The sequence below is a fragment of the Colletotrichum aenigma genome (genome assembly GCF_013390185.1).
Source record: "Colletotrichum aenigma strain Cg56 chromosome Unknown KSG_Cg56_contig06, whole genome shotgun sequence".
Lineage (NCBI taxonomy): Eukaryota > Fungi > Ascomycota > Sordariomycetes > Glomerellales > Glomerellaceae > Colletotrichum > Colletotrichum aenigma.
In genome coordinates this window covers 1955761-1970622 of record NW_023500912.1, presented here as the reverse complement: position 1 = coordinate 1970622, position 14862 = coordinate 1955761, and the positions used below count along the sequence as shown (strand labels likewise).

Sequence of the window (14862 nt, the reverse complement as noted above, 5' to 3'; positions counted from 1 at the left end):
TCATTTTTTGCCTCGAGTCAAAATCAGTTCGCAGATGCAGCACTGAGATATGTTGATGGTTGCGAGCTGGGATTGGGTGAAAGCGTAAAGGAGAAATATCCCGCTACCCGTCGGAAACATGTTTACCTTGCGGCTTCAGCTGAGCATACCATTCTAAAGGAGGGTGAGACTGTGTAAGACTGAGGATGAGGGTTGGGGATTTCCCAGGTTTGAAGGGTTGAAGACCACACGATCCATGGACGAGAACAGATGCGCCCCATGAACAACCAAGATGCCGTGCTCGCCGTGGAACATCATCGCATGACTTTACTCATCAAACAACCCATCACGTCACGCATCTCTGATCCGCCTACGGGATGAGATGCCGTCCACCAGCGTGCGGTATGGGCTGCATCTGTGTGCTATCGTAAGGCAGCGCAACGTCTGAGCTAGCGCTGCTGTCACTGATCCCTAGCGCCCGAGGAACAGCGCGGAAGAAGAAGAAACAGCACCAACGAGCCATCAATGACGGAAGAAGAATGCACACGAAGAAGAAAATTCTGGCGCTCTCGCAGTTTCGGAGGCGCTGGGAGTTGAGGGGGGGCGAGTTGTGCGGCGCATCACCCCCCGTCTCAGACGGTCTCCGTCTGGGGCATGTCTCACACCCTGGACAATCAGCCCAAGGTTGTTCCATGCCAAGGGTCGTCGAATCCACTGCGCTTTGCTGCTCCAGGCCAGCATCTCCGATCGAAGCCTGCCAGAGATCCTCGACAGCGAGTCGGCAAGGCTCCCTGGATCTTCTTTCTTCTCTTTTCTTTTCTTGGCTGCCCTGAAGTGCGCAGGGCTAGGCTGGGTCCCGCCTACCGGCTACCGCGCAGCAGCAGCTGCTGCAGCTGGTTCCTGAACGACATCCCTGTCTTTGCATGTCTTCACCCTGTCTCTCGTCAGGAACCGCCTGCTTCTGCATTTCCCAGAGAGGCGGCGAAACGGGCAAGTCGTGACTGCTTCCCTTGCAAGTTGCCATCATCTGGGCCTCTGCCTCTGGGGGACCCTCTTGTCTGAGTCTCGCCCTTTCGACCAAGACCCAGAGATCGTACCAGCCGAGACCCCATCCTACGCCGTTCTGGTGTCTTTCCGCCGCGCTGCTACCCACTAGCCAACTTGGCATCAATTGGGCAGCCGGTAAGCCGAAGCCTAAAGAGCCAATCTAGACGCCGGAGAGCGGCGTACCTTAACGGTCCTGGGCATTCCTGGGCGAGGGTGGTGAGTCGTGATGACCGCCGGTGGTCCCCTTATTTTCCCTCCCTCTCGCGATGTTCGTATTGTCCATCGGCTCACTTCAAGCCCACCCTAAAGCTGCGAGCGTCGTGCCTCTCTGCTCCCTCCCGTCCGATCTCTCTCTTCCTTCTTCTGCCCATTTGGCTCTCGCGTCTTCGAATTCTACGAAACTCTGTTTTGGGCTTGTTGTAGCATAGCATTTCCTAGGTAGGAACACGGGAAAGACGGCATACCGTGACCTTTTCGCTCTTTGACCGAGCACCACTCCAACAACATCATCTTTCATACGATACACCCTCCACACCCGTGACCCGTCCCATCCATCCCACCACCCCCACCCCCCCCCCTGCCCGTGTGTTTGGTCGACTCTCATCAGTCTCCATCCCGCTACCGCTACCCTTTCCATTCAGGTACCAGCCTGGCAAGAGAGAGTCTCCACACGCCCACCACGGCTCCCCTGCTGCTCTTCTTCTCTCTCACTTCATTACTCAAAGGTCTTGGCCGTCCTATCTCTCGCCAAACTCTCCGGACAATGTTCTGCAGGTGGCCACCTGCTTGCCCGTAACTCTACTCCTCCTACCTCCTCCTCCCCTTCTCTACCTTTACTCCCCTCACCCATCGTAATCGCGAACCTGGACCGGAGGGTTAGAGTAGTGCGAAGGTTTAACGGACCACTCTCCACCAAACAGAACACTCTTTCACAACAATCACCATAGGGTTGATCCCACCGAACTTCACCGACGGCTGGTCTGTTGCGGTAACCAAAAACGCTCTTTATACAGAAATCGACCTGTTAGTTGGGAAAGGAAATCAGGAAACATACGTCTGGAACAACAAAGTCGAGAAACGCTGGCGACGTCTCACGGTCACCAGCTTTCTTCTCGCAAACCATATTCAGAGCCCACGATGAGGCAAAGTACACTCTTCGCCGTGGCAGCTCTATCAACATTCGCTCAGGTGAGTTTCACACCGGGAAGCTTGGGCTGGGTATCATGAAAATGGGGACGAGGAAGACGAGGTGACTTACACATAAAACCACAGGGCGCGGTAGTCGACAGGAAGGATACGCATCAACCCAGGCAGATTGTCAACATTGGAGGGAATGGCGAGGTGGATGTGCAAGGAAATGGCGCGGTGCAGGTGAAGACGGTCAAGGCCGAGAACATCCAGGGCCTGACGGGAGCGAACAACGGCGGCATTCTCGCGGGCATCCTCGACGCACTCAACGGCGCCAATAGAGGCAACCGACAGAACAATAAGGGCCACCACGGCAAGGGCAAGACCAACAACAACAACTGCCCGCCGCCGCCGCCCCCGTTGACAGTGACCAAGACCGTCTACAACAATGCCTCGATCCCCGCGCCGTTGACGGTTTTCGTCACGCAAGCTGCTCCGTACGTTCTTCCTCGATATGCCGTTGTGGGGATCTCTACGGGACATCAAAAGTACTAACATGTCGATAGCCCTCCCGTGACGGTAACTCAAAGTAATGCTCCTCCGCCACCGCCGCCACCACCCGCGGCTCCTCTCGTGCCGCCCGCCGCACCACCGCCGGCACCTCCCCCGGCCGCTACGCCGTCGACGCCTGCTCCCATCGCAGCTGGTAAGATCCCTCTCGTCCTCCAGTTCCAAACCAGACTAACACCTGCCCCAGAACCTCCCGCCGCCGCTCCCCAACCGCCGGCAGCGCAGCCCCCCGCGGCGTCGCAGCCCGCAGCCCTCCCGCAGGTCGGCGCCAATCCCGCCCAGGGCAACAACCCGACGACGTCCCTCAACCTCGGCGGCCTCAACGGCGGCGCCAACAACAATAACCAGCCCGCCGTCGCCCCCGCCGTCCCCGCCGCGACGGTGCCCGCCGCCGTCAACAACCCGGCCGCCGCCCAGCCCGGCGTCAGCGGCCTCCAGCTCAGCAGCAAGCTCGTCCTCGGCAATCTCGTGCAGCAGACCATCGGCCTCCAGGCCCGCGCGACGCCCGACGCGCAGGTCCACGCGGCGGTCATGCCCGCGGGCTGGAAGGAGGACGACGAGGCGTGAGGGGCTGTGGTTGGTTAGCATTGGAAGCTGGCACGAAACCGCCTTACTATACCCGGATTTCCTCGCCGAACTTTATCGACTTTTTCACTTCATACGCGAAGCGTAATTGTTGGATTTGCAGCTGGGAGACCGAAGTGGGGGAGGGAGGGCATCGTTGACGAGATGAAAGCACGGTTTGCAGCAGCGGCATACGAATACCCTAGAAGACGTTTGGTTGGATTTACTTTTTTCGATTCTTGGTGGGCGGAAGTGGTGGTACTAATCGGTTTTCCAAAAGGGGAAGGGGGGATGAACATTGGTATATAGGAGGAAGATGAGGTGGAATGTCACCAGGCAATGGAAGGGGAACAAGGTCATCTTCTCCCCTTTTATGACCGGTTGCGCGAAGCGAAGCGGTAATCGGCCGCTCCTCCGTTTTTGACGAGGAAGTGTTGGATGAGGAGCGGTCAGCAGGCTTTCACACACAAAAAAACCCCAGTTGTATATAATTCATTTCTCTATTTGACACACACACACAAAAGCACATCATCACAAAACCCCCTGAAAAGCACTATTCACACATCATACCTAGCTTACGATAGCATTGCCCGAATTGGAGAATGAGCAAGTCTCATGAATGCCAATGCTGGCGTGGTGCGTGAAACAAGATTGTCCCCACCTGGCTATTATGCATGTCGCACAGAGAGGGTAAGTTGTAGGAAAACAAGTTGCAAGGCTGATGATATTCATGCTCTTGGTTTTCTAAAGGGGTATCATAAGGGTTAAAAGACATGCTGCCCAGCCCATCGATTCTGCTCTCCTTCAAGCTCGTCGCGGAGCCCACTGCCAGTTCTATGATAACGCCTTCTCCTTTTCCTTCTGCGCCAACCTCAACTTCTTCGCCTGCCTCTTGCTGATGGCCGGCTGCGGGCTGTCCCCCGAGTCATCAGGAGTCTTGCGCTTCTGGGCGTTGCCGCCCTTGTCGCCGCCCTGCTTGGCCTTGCCGTCCTTCTTCCCTTCGCCCTTCTTCTTGGCCTCATCCTCCGCCCGCCCGCCGACCTCGAGAACATTCACAACTCCCCTAAAGCCAGTCCTCTTGATCCCCTCGTTCGCCACCACGCCGCGCGGGTTCACGCCCAGCGCCTCCGTGCCCTTGTCGCTGCCGAGCCCCCACACGGCCATCAGGTTCACCACATCCGCTGGCCCGCGCAGGTCGAGCGCGGACCTGGCCTCGCTGCTGACGACGACGCCGCGGCCCTTTGTCGCGCGGAGGAGCGACGCCAGGTTGGAGATGAAGAGCGCCCTCGCGCGGGCGTCCGGCGGGCCCTGGCCCCCGGGCGCCGAGAGCACCTGGGAGTAGCACACCTCGAAGCGCACGCCGCGGGCGACGGCGGCCATCAGCGGCTTGGGGCGGAAGTGGAAGGGGAAGTGCTGGGTCATGTCGAGGGAGATGAGGGAGGGCTCGGCCATGTTGAGGCAGGCGGCCTGGAATGCCTTTTCGGTGGTGGGGCGGACGGCGAGGATGTCGTAGGCTGCGGCGAGAGCGGGCAGGCGGTAGTTCTGGGCGGGGTCGGCGAGGAGGACTGTTGCGCGGTGGAGGACCGTCGGCGTCTTTGTGGATTGTGAGGGTGTCGTTGTCGTTGTTGGTGGGAATTTCGGGAGGGGATTCGTTATTTGTGATGGGATCGGGGGCGTTACTGTGTGGTTGAGGGCAACTACTGCGTAGCCCAGTGAAGAGGCGAAGGTGATTGTGCGGTTGAGTTCGTCGCGGGGCGTGGAGGGTGTCCACGGGATATTGAGGTCGTAGAGCATTTTTGAAGCTATCGCGGCTTGGCTGGCCGTCTGGTGCAAGAGTCAGAGGTTGCCAGAGCTTCCTGCCGTCAGGGGCGGCTGTCTATTTTCAATGCGATCTCAGCGAGACAATGCGGTCCTCCAATCTGTCTTTGCACCCCAGAAATGGCTCTCGTCGCGATATTGTGTTGGACAGTCAAATGTCGCGTGGTTGTGCAGCTTTGCGACGCGGGTGGAAATTTTCGAGGCAGTCGGAGATCGGTGAAGTTGGTTCCGCGTTGCGGGCGGCATGACGCTGTGGAGCGGGGGCGTGCATGGCGCTAAGAGGTTTACGCTAGTGGGCACCTGGAAGCCACCCGGCGGTCTGTCAGGCCGTCACCTTTTCGGGGCTGTCGCGTTGCAGCGGCGGGAAGGACGGGCGGGAACATCGGGCAGGAGTGGAGGCGCAAGGGCGGGTGCGTCATCGTCATCGGCTGCCTCAACTTTGCTGAAGCTTCTCTGGCGATGGCAGAAGGCGACGGCATTCACGGACTCGTTTGAAAGGGTGTTGTTGGAGAGGCAATAGACGACGCAAGGCCTATGGCGCAGTTTCTACTGTGGCTGCAGCAGCAATCTGGACCTCGAAAGCTGTCGGTAGTCCACGGATGACCCCGGGTTTTCAGCCGGGCAGGCGAAGGGGCAGCTGAGCGAGTCGAGCTGGGAGTGACCTCGCTCCGAAAGCATGAGCCTAATTGTAGAGGAAATTTCCCCTCACTGTGTTTTTTACTGCATAAGAATTGCAGATGACGGGGTAGAGAACTGTACTGCATTACTTGCTTCTCCTGTCACGAAGCACGCTCCATCGCCAAGATGTCAGAGAGGTCACGGGCTGCCTCTCGACTTCATATGCCCCAGTCTTCAAGAGAAGGTTCGAAAGGCCTTCTCTTGCCTCCGAGAGACATGCCGTGCTTGCTAGTGAATGATGTTGGCGGGCACTTTTTCGACAGGACCGCCAAGGATGCACAGCCTCGCCAGTACACGCAAGACCAGTGACACCCAACTCGATCGCCGGGCCATCAATCAGCGTCCGCAGTTCATCCCTCTTTTCTTTTCGTGCCAGTCGTATCATTCCCTCAGCTCGCTGGTCAGAAAAAAAAAAAAGCTTGGGCCACCCTCTAAAAAGCCATTGAGTAGCCCCCTTCTTCACGCCTATCAGAAATCGACTTTCTGCTAGGCGTGCAACTTAAACACCCCGTTGGTCCCCTCCCAAGCTAAATGCTTCTTCAGCAATCCAACGCTTCCGGTTCACTCTCCTACAACCACCGGCTTACCTAGGACGCGAGTTGGTCTTGATATTTTGAAGGGAAGCGCGCCGGCTACTTCGTCCTAAATCCGTTTGAGCGCGACATCGACAGACACCAATCCGATTGAGAGCCAGGAGTACATCATCAGCCAACGTCCAAAAATCCCGCCAAACTACTGCACCTGTGCGCCGCGTCTTGCGCCGAACACTCCGATCCGACCGCCGAAATGTTCTTCTTCTTCGTGTGCGGCGAGCACACCTTCCGCAAGCCCGTTGAGGGCTACGAGGGTATGGTGTGTCAGTGCTACAACTGCGGCAACATGGCCGGTCACGTCATCAAGAGCCATCCGTGGTTCACCTTTTGCTGGATTGTGAGTCCAATTCTGAACCTGGCCTCATCTTGGCGCATCACAGCCTCGCCGGTTGCCATTGGAGCAAGCGACCTCAGGCTGTCAAGACTTGATACTGCGAAACTTTCGCTCAACAAACCGTCTGATAGAGCGCAGCTAACAATCCATGTCCTAGCCCGTCATTCCTTTGTCATTCAAGGGCTACACCGACGTAGTATGCCATATTTGCAACTTTGCCCAGCCGTTGGAGAACAGACCGGATGTCACGGCAATGAAGGGTGGCGGCGGCTACCAGCAGCATCCTCAGCCGGTTCATGGACAGCCTCCTCAGGGCTGGGGACAGCAACAGCCCCATTACGGATGATTTGATTCTAGTAGCAGGGTACCATGGATTGCGCCGACTTCATGTGTTTTAGGGAAAGGTTCACAGCATCGACCCTGGGTTAATGAAGGTGCCGGAGATGTTCATGTCCTCCGGTCACCTCGAAACGCACAAGATGCAGGGGAGTCTTCAGCTGGGTTCTGGGAAAAGATACCAAGTTCGCGGGCGTTTAGGCAATGATTATTATTATGAGTATCCATCGACGAATCAAGCAATTTCTTAACAACGTCGTGCAGGGGATGATAACAATCTGTTGATGATAAAGAGCGTTGTGCGGGCCGAAACATCGAGACCGGTTAAGGATGACACATGGAGAATTGCAGAAAGACGGATCAATGATGCCTATCAAAGCTTCGTTGAGTTTCTCGGCCTACACATGACAGAAATGAGGTTCTGATTTGCCCTTTTTCATTAACATTTACCTAGAACTGCACCTACTCCGGCCTACAGAAGCGTGGATTTCGGATTTTGAGCAGCGGTACTCATTGTCTAGTGTGAGGTAATTCAAATCACTGTTTCCAAGGATTTATCTTTGTCGCATCGATTATGAATTTTCTTTTAGCTGGAAGTAGAGACAGTAGTGACTGAGCTATGTAATCTTAGTCTCATTCGACCCTCTCATCAGTGATGGCTACTTCTCATCTTCAACTCAACAACTTTTGATGTAATTAGACAAACCCATGTTTTTCAAGAATTTTTGGAATACCGAAAACAAGTCATCAAAAAATCGATCAAAAACATTGATTTCCCGAATCATCATGTCCCTCATATGATGAATTCGTTGACTTGAGAACATTCACTCTGAGGTATGACGTACAAGCTTCAGCCACATGTGGATTTGTGGCGGTGCAGCGCTCTGAACTCTTTCCTGGACTGCTTCCGTCATGTCGACAAAAGCATCGGACAAACCACCAATGAACCTCGGCCATCTTACGATCTCCAAAGAAACCCCAACTGCGATCGTCTGCGTGATGCTCGTCGCGCAGTAACGACACCCCATCCCAACAAACCTCTCTCGATATCCCGAGATCAACTACTCTACAATGGCGTCCGCAAAGCGAGGGCCATCGGTTCTTGTTCGTCGCAACCTCTCCCATCCCATCAACATTGAATTATTTTGATTGAATCTCGTCCCACTAACGCAAGCTTCGGCCACAGGTGACCGACTCGCGAGAACGCCCACCGCCCCGCGGCGCCCTTCAGCGCCAGAACACGGGCATCGGCGCCGTCCAAGGCCGTCCGGCCATGCGCTTCATCTCCGTCGACAACGTCCTTTACCATGCCTCCGAGATCCCCTCAGGCCAGCCCCGTGTGGCGCCGCCTGCACCTCAACGACCCGGCGCTGTCGGCTCCTCTGCCAGCGTAGCAGGATCTCGCCGCGTCAGTGCCGGCCCTGGCGGTGGCGGCAGCAGCGGCCTCCCGAACCTGCAGTCCCGAACCGGCCAGCAAAACATGCCGTCGCGCACGACGAAAATCAGCGAGAAGCTCGTCCTGCTTCCCGAGACCGACGACAAGCCTGGCTCCGATGAGGACCTCGACGAGGAGGCGAGCAGGATGGCGCGACAGATGGAGGAAGAGGAGAACCGACCCCTGCGCGACGAAGAGCTCGATGTGCTCCGCAAACGGGGTGGCATCCGCGGCAAGTCGTACGCGGAGCGTCTGCCCAAGGTGCAGCGCAAGGAGAAGCTGGCCCGCTTGACGGCGTACTGCACCGCGCAGTCGTATAAGATGCAGTCCACAGCCGAGTTCCTCCGCAAGAAGCACGAGGCCAAGACGAAGCTCTACGACGATTGCCTCTACGTGATCTACTCCTTGCCGCTGCTCAACGGCAACGAAGGCTACCGCGTGCGCAGCCGGCCCATTGTCAAGACGCCCGGCAGCGGTAAGACGGTGCTCGATCTGGAGATCGAGCGTAGCGAGCAGCGAGACCACCACGAAGGCTACTTTGACGAGTTCGCGTACTCGGGCAGCCCCGTGAACGGAAATGGCACATACGATGACTCGCTGCGCCACCGCGAGCAGAGTCCCGACGACGGGAGCGCGTCGCCCTTCGCGCGGCTAGCGCCCGACGCGAAGAACTTTGCGGAGGTGTTCTTATTCTCCTATGGCGTCGTGGTGTTTTGGAACTTCACAGAGTACCAGGAGAAGGACATCCTGGCCGATTTGACATTTGCGCAGAACGAGAACGGATTGTCCCTGATCACTAGGCCCCTTGACGAGGATGACTTTGAGACGGAGGAGTTCCACTTTGAGTACAGCGCCGACGTGAAGAGGCCGCGCATCTTCAACGACATGATCACGCTGCTGCCGCGTGGCGACCATATGGTAAAGCTGACCATCAGCCACGCCATCGCGCAAAGCACCAAGCTGTGTCTTTTCGAGGAGCGCATGAGCGTGACCATGCTGGACGCGCAGCACGTGCCCAAACGACTTGCCCTCACAGGCGAGCTCAACATGACGAGAACGGAAATCGTCAAGATTCTCGGACGCTTGTTCAAGTCTCGTGTCGACATCAATCTCTGTAAGTTTTACTTCTCTCACGCCACCGGATTCTGCAGACCATAACCCTAACATTGCACCCCACAGCATCAAACATTCTCGACGTGCCCAACTTCTTCTGGGACTCGGAACCGACCCTGCACCCGCTCTACGTCGCCATCCGCGAGTACCTCGAGATCGACCCGCGCATCAAGGTCCTCAACGAACGGTGCCGCGTGTTCCTCGATCTCGCCGAGATCCTCGCCGACTCTGTCGCCGACGCCAAGATGAGCTACATCACCTGGATCATCATCGTCCTCATCGTCATCTCCATCCTCGTCACCGTCACCGAGGTAGGCCTCCGCTTCGGCATCCTGTCAAAGAACAACGGCAAGGGCGGCGAAAAGGCGGACCTTGTCGCCGTACCCCTGATCGGTGTCGGGAGCGGGCAGCAGCAGATGCAGCTGCCCGGCAGCGTTAAGTGGGAGCTGGAGAAGAGGAATGTCAGCGTCGAGGAGGTGCGCCTGTGGAGCCGGATGCTGTGCGAAGAGGAAGGCGAGAGGGCAAAGTGCGGCGGTCAGATTGTCGGGGAGACGTATGCAGGAGTCTGACGAGATCGCTCTCGACGAGTGCCATATTCGTTTGTAATTTGCATAGCATGGTGTTGGGGCGTTTTCTTTCCTTCTGGAATGGGACATAACGTGGGCAAAAGGGACAACACTCTTATTACTTCTGCACAGCAACGCATGGTCTAGGGACGGATGGATTAGGAGCAAGTGGATTAGAAAACAGGGTGCAAAGCCAGAAAAGTAACCAATGATACCGGGTCGCCAAAATCTGCCCACCATCACCGTCATTGTTCAAGCCAAGGCGACAGAGGAAGACGAGGTTGTTAAAAGTACTTCATGATTCGACTCCAATGCTATGCTACCGTAAAGCCAATGCAGACACGAAACCCCAGCCAAACGCACACCACTCAAAAGGAGACTGCGTCAACTGAACGTGTGTCGAAAAGCCTATATTTTCTAATCGTGGGGAAGAAAACCCTTATTGAACACCCTTTTGTAGTGATCCCCATTATTCTAACAACTATCCACAAAAATACAACAAAGAAACACAGGAAACGCCACTTTTGTTTTTCAACTTCTCTACTCGTCCCGATCCGCCATGTTGGCCAGAGGCACATAACCCTGGTCCTGCGTCCGCCTGCCTCTGAGACGACGGACAACGTACTTGACCCTGTTGACGATACCGAAGCCGCGGCGCTTAGTCTGCGCGGACGGGTCGACCATGTAGCTCGGGCGGGTCCAGAACTTGAGCAGGAGCGAGGAGACGACGACGCTGACGGAGGAGCAGGCCATCGCGGCGCCGGCGGCCATGGGGTGCAGGTGGAAGCCGAACGGGAGGAAGACGCCCATCGCGAAGGGCAGACCGATCGCGTTGTAGAGGCAGGCCCATGCGAGGTTGAGCTTGATACGGTTGAAGATGGAGCGGGCGAGGTGGAGGGCGGCGGGGATGTCCATAAGGTCGGTGGGGCGCATGAGGACAACGTCTGCGGCTTCCATGGCGACATCGGTTCCAGATGCCATGGCGATACCAACGTCGGCGGTCGCGAGGGCGGGGGAGTCGTTGATGCCGTCACCGACCATACCGACGCACTCGCCTTGGTCTTGGAGCTGCTGGACGATAGCCTGCTTCTGATCCGGAGACACGCCGGCGAACACATTGTCGGGGGAGATGCCAACGGCAGCGGCCACGGCAACCGCAGTGGAGCGTTGGTCACCAGTGACGATGGCAGTCTTGATCTTCATGCGGTGGAGGACAGCAATAGCGGCGGCAGCACCCTCCTTGATTGTGTCAGAGAGGCAGAGGTGGCCGGTGTACGAGCCGTCAATGGCGACGAAGATGTTGGTGGTTCCGGCGGAGGTGTTCTTGGCACTGGAGTTGGCCTTGACGTTGATTTGCTCGGACGCCTCGACCGCTTCGGCGGGGACATTGACGTTGTTTTCGCGGAGGAAGCGGACGTTGCCCAGGAGGACGCGGTAGCGGGTGCGGTTGTTGGTAACAGCGGGCTCGACGAGTGCGTTGATGCCCTTGCCGACGGCGGCTTTGAACTCGCCGACACTGCCCTCGAGAGTTGCCTCCTCGTCCAGGCCAAGTTCCGTCTTAGCAGCACCCAGAACAGCTCTGCCAACAGGGTGCTCGCTGCCCATCTCGGCAAGGCCAACGATATGCCACCAGAGGCGGCGTCTCCATTCGCTGTCTTGCCAGGCCGGGAGGAGGTTCATCTTGGCGACGCTCATCTTGCCATAGGTGATGGTACCGGTCTTGTCGAGAACGATCTGGGTGATTCTAGTAGTAGTCTCCAAGGCAGCTCCACCCTTGACGAGGATTCCGTTCTCTGCGCCAATGCCGGTGCCTACCATTACGGCAGTAGGAGTGGCCAAACCGAGGGCGCAGGGGCAGGCAAAGACAATGACGGAAATGCACAGCTTCACGCACACCATGATCTTGCCTCCGCTAGCCTCCTCAGTAAAGACCTTTGGTGGGTTTGCAAGGACATGACTGAGGACCATCCATACAATGAAAGTCATGAAACCGAGGAACAGAATAGTAGGGACAAAGTAACCAGCAAGAGTATCAGCAAGTCGCTGAATAGGAGCGCGCGTGGTCTGAGCATCCTGGACAAGCTTGACAATCTGGCTCAGCTGAGTATCGCGTCCAGCTCTCGTGACTCTGAAATCAACACGCCCGTGGCCGTTGACAGTTCCACCAATGAAGAAGCTGCCCTTCTTCTTCTGGACAGGCATGGCTTCACCGGTAACCATGGACTCGTCGACGTAGGTCTCACCACGGACGAGCACACCGTCTGCAGGGATCTTGTCACCAGGGCGCAGGATAACGACGTCGCCAACCTGGAGAAGCTCAGTAGGGATGACCTTCTCTTCAGCGGCGTGACCATCACGGTTGGGGGTCTTGGGCTCGCCGGAGGTCGCAGCGTTCTCCCAGCCTTCAGCTGCCTTCTCGGCGGCAATCGGGTCGGCGTAGATGGTGGCCATGGAAGGGGCCAGAGACATCAGCCGCGAAAGGGCCTTGGAAGTCTGACCCTTGGCTCGGTTCTCCAAGAAGCGGCCGAGAGTGACGAAGGTGATAAGCATGGTGCTGGTGTCGAAGATGGTGGCAGGTCTGGTGTGAGGAGGGAAGAGGAATGACACCAGCATAGCCATGATACTGAAGAAAAAGGCACACGAGGTACCGAGGATGACGAGGACGTCCATAGTCGGCGATCCATGCTTGATTGACTTCCAGCCAGAAATATAGAAACGTTTTCCAATGCCGAATTGGACGGGTATCGTAAGGGCCAAACAGACAAGATCGCCGAGGAAAATACCAGGAAGAAGCTCCCAGCTGCCAAAGTCTATCGCGGGGAAACACATGGGAATAATCATGCTGATAAAAAAGACGGGGATGGCGAAGGAGAGCGACATCTTGAAGGCTCTCCTCCACTCGTTGATTTCGCGGGTCTTGGCGAGCGACTCAAGCTGGGCGTTGTTGTCGTCGTTATCGGAGACCAGAGCGTTGAGACCCTCGGCCTCAACGGCCTCGACAATGCCTCGCAGGCCGATGATGTTTGGCTGATGGGTGACAGTCAATCTGGAGGTGGCTAGACTGAGTTTAGCCGAGTTGATGCCCGGGATGGATGACAGCTTTGCTTCCAGTGCCAAGGCTTGTGTGGCGTCCGGGTTTCCGTAGACCTTGAACTGCGCGGTAGAAGATGCGCCACCGTGCGTAGACGTTTCGAAGGCGGTAGACAGGATTTCAGCACCGAACCCTCTGTCCTCGATGATCTCGGCAATCTTCTCCGCAGACAGCTTCGTCGTGTCATGAGTAATTACCGCGCGCTCAGCCAGCAGACTGATGTTGAAGCGCAACACGCCATCCACCTCTTTGAAACCGCCCTCAACGGCGGATGTACAAGCTCCACAGGTCATGCCCTCAATCGCGACGGTTGTTGTCGCTACTGAGCTGCTCGGGTTGGTGCTGGCTCTGGGCTTCTCCTGCTGGGCACTTCCACTGTCCATGATCTCGGCGCCGAATCCTCTGTCCTCGATAATTTCGGCAATCTGGTCGGCGGTCAACAGATCCGGATCGTGCTCGATGACGGCTCTTTCTGAAAGCAGCGATATGCTGAAGCTCTTGACACCCGGTACATCCTTGAATCCGCCCTCCACGGCTGACGTGCAGGCGCCGCAAGTCATGCCCTCAACCGCAATCGTTGTCGTCAGCATTCCGCTGTCCTCTTCAGCGTCGAACGAGTTCTGGTCTGTGGGGAACATGGGTGACGGCAGGTCGGTGGACAGTACTTCGGCGTCAAATCCTCGGTCCTCAATAATCTCTGCAATCTGATCGGCGGAGATCGCTTCCGGGTTGTGCATGACCACGGCGCGCTCCATGACCAAGCTGACGGAGACGCTGCCAACACCCTCGACGCCCTTGAAGCCCGACTCGACTGCGGATGTGCAAGCGCCGCAACTGGAACATGTTGTTAGCACGATGCGACACAAGTTCTAGTAGCACAGTCTAGCTCACGTCATGCCGCCAACCTTGAGCGTTGTCGTCGCCCACTGTGTCGCAGTCGGGGTCGCTAGAGTAGCCCTGGGCCGACTGTCGTCGGGCCCCGGGACTTTGATATTCGGAGGAGCCATTGTTTCTGTGGTACTTGGCTATCGATGCGCCTTGAAAATGATGTTGTCGGAAGTAGGGCCAGCCTCGGTCTTCGTTCGTGCTTCGGTTTCGGGTAGGTTTCCAGCTATCTGGCTCACGCCTTCATGGTAGGGCTAGCTGTCCATATGGCAAATGGAATTTTGAGTTCGGTAACCTTGGCCGAAAGTATGTAAACGGCAGGAGACGGTAAGACTTCTCGAGGAAGAAAGGGGGGCTCCAGAAGACCGGCTTCCGTGGAATATGTACGAGCTGGCGTGGTGGGTATCGTGGGAAGCTGTTTGCGTGTGCGTGTGCGTACGACTGGGCAGGTGCGTGGTCGTAGCGGGCTAGGAGGTGAAATGCAAAGTCCAAGGGTCAGTGGGTAAGGTGGGATTAAGAATCAAAGTCGGAATGGCACGAAGGAAACGGCGGCAGATCAATGGCACGAGGTGAAGGCAAAAGAAGCTTGGGGAGGGACGGAAGCGGAAGGTCGGCTTTTGTCAGCCAGAGTGTCTTGCCTCGATGGGCATGCATGGGGATTGGGGGGTGGGAGTGAGCGTCAGAATCCCACTGACTGACGGGCAGCACGACTCCGTAGCACTATC

General features: G+C 56.8%; 5 protein-coding genes across 5 annotated transcripts; 3 read left to right on the top strand and 2 right to left on the bottom strand.

The window, feature by feature from the left end:
* Positions 1-2163: 2163 nt before the first annotated feature.
* On the top strand, positions 2164-3291 carry Unc-89 (Obscurin; the record flags this gene model as incomplete). Its single annotated transcript, XM_037324818.1, has 4 exons — positions 2164-2214; positions 2299-2651; positions 2721-2860; positions 2912-3291. The coding sequence occupies 4 exons, from the start codon at positions 2164-2166 to the stop codon at positions 3289-3291; spliced, it is 924 nt and encodes a 307-aa protein (XP_037177195.1).
* An 831-nt stretch (positions 3292-4122) lies between these two features.
* CGCA056_v009570 (putative ribonuclease P protein subunit 3) lies at positions 4123-4740 on the bottom strand (the record flags this gene model as incomplete). The annotated part of the gene is made up of 1 exon (XM_037324817.1): positions 4123-4740. One exon carries the CDS (start codon positions 4738-4740, stop codon positions 4123-4125), a length of 618 nt encoding a protein of 205 aa, XP_037176237.1.
* A 1830-nt stretch (positions 4741-6570) lies between these two features.
* On the top strand, positions 6571-7057 carry CGCA056_v009569 (uncharacterized protein; the record flags this gene model as incomplete). The annotated part of the gene is made up of 2 exons (XM_037324816.1): positions 6571-6714; positions 6869-7057. The coding sequence occupies 2 exons, from the start codon at positions 6571-6573 to the stop codon at positions 7055-7057; spliced, it is 333 nt and encodes a 110-aa protein (XP_037176863.1).
* A 1061-nt stretch (positions 7058-8118) lies between these two features.
* On the top strand, positions 8119-10164 carry sif3 (Sad1-interacting factor 3; the record flags this gene model as incomplete). The annotated part of the gene is made up of 3 exons (XM_037324815.1): positions 8119-8151; positions 8234-9596; positions 9662-10164. 3 exons carry the CDS (start codon positions 8119-8121, stop codon positions 10162-10164), a joined length of 1899 nt encoding a protein of 632 aa, XP_037176864.1.
* Positions 10165-10701: 537 nt separating this feature from the next.
* On the bottom strand, positions 10702-14259 carry ATP7B (Copper-transporting ATPase 2; the record flags this gene model as incomplete). Its single annotated transcript, XM_037324814.1, has 2 exons — positions 10702-14086; positions 14144-14259. 2 exons carry the CDS (start codon positions 14257-14259, stop codon positions 10702-10704), a joined length of 3501 nt encoding a protein of 1166 aa, XP_037176865.1.
* Between the last annotated feature and the right edge of the window lie 603 nt (positions 14260-14862).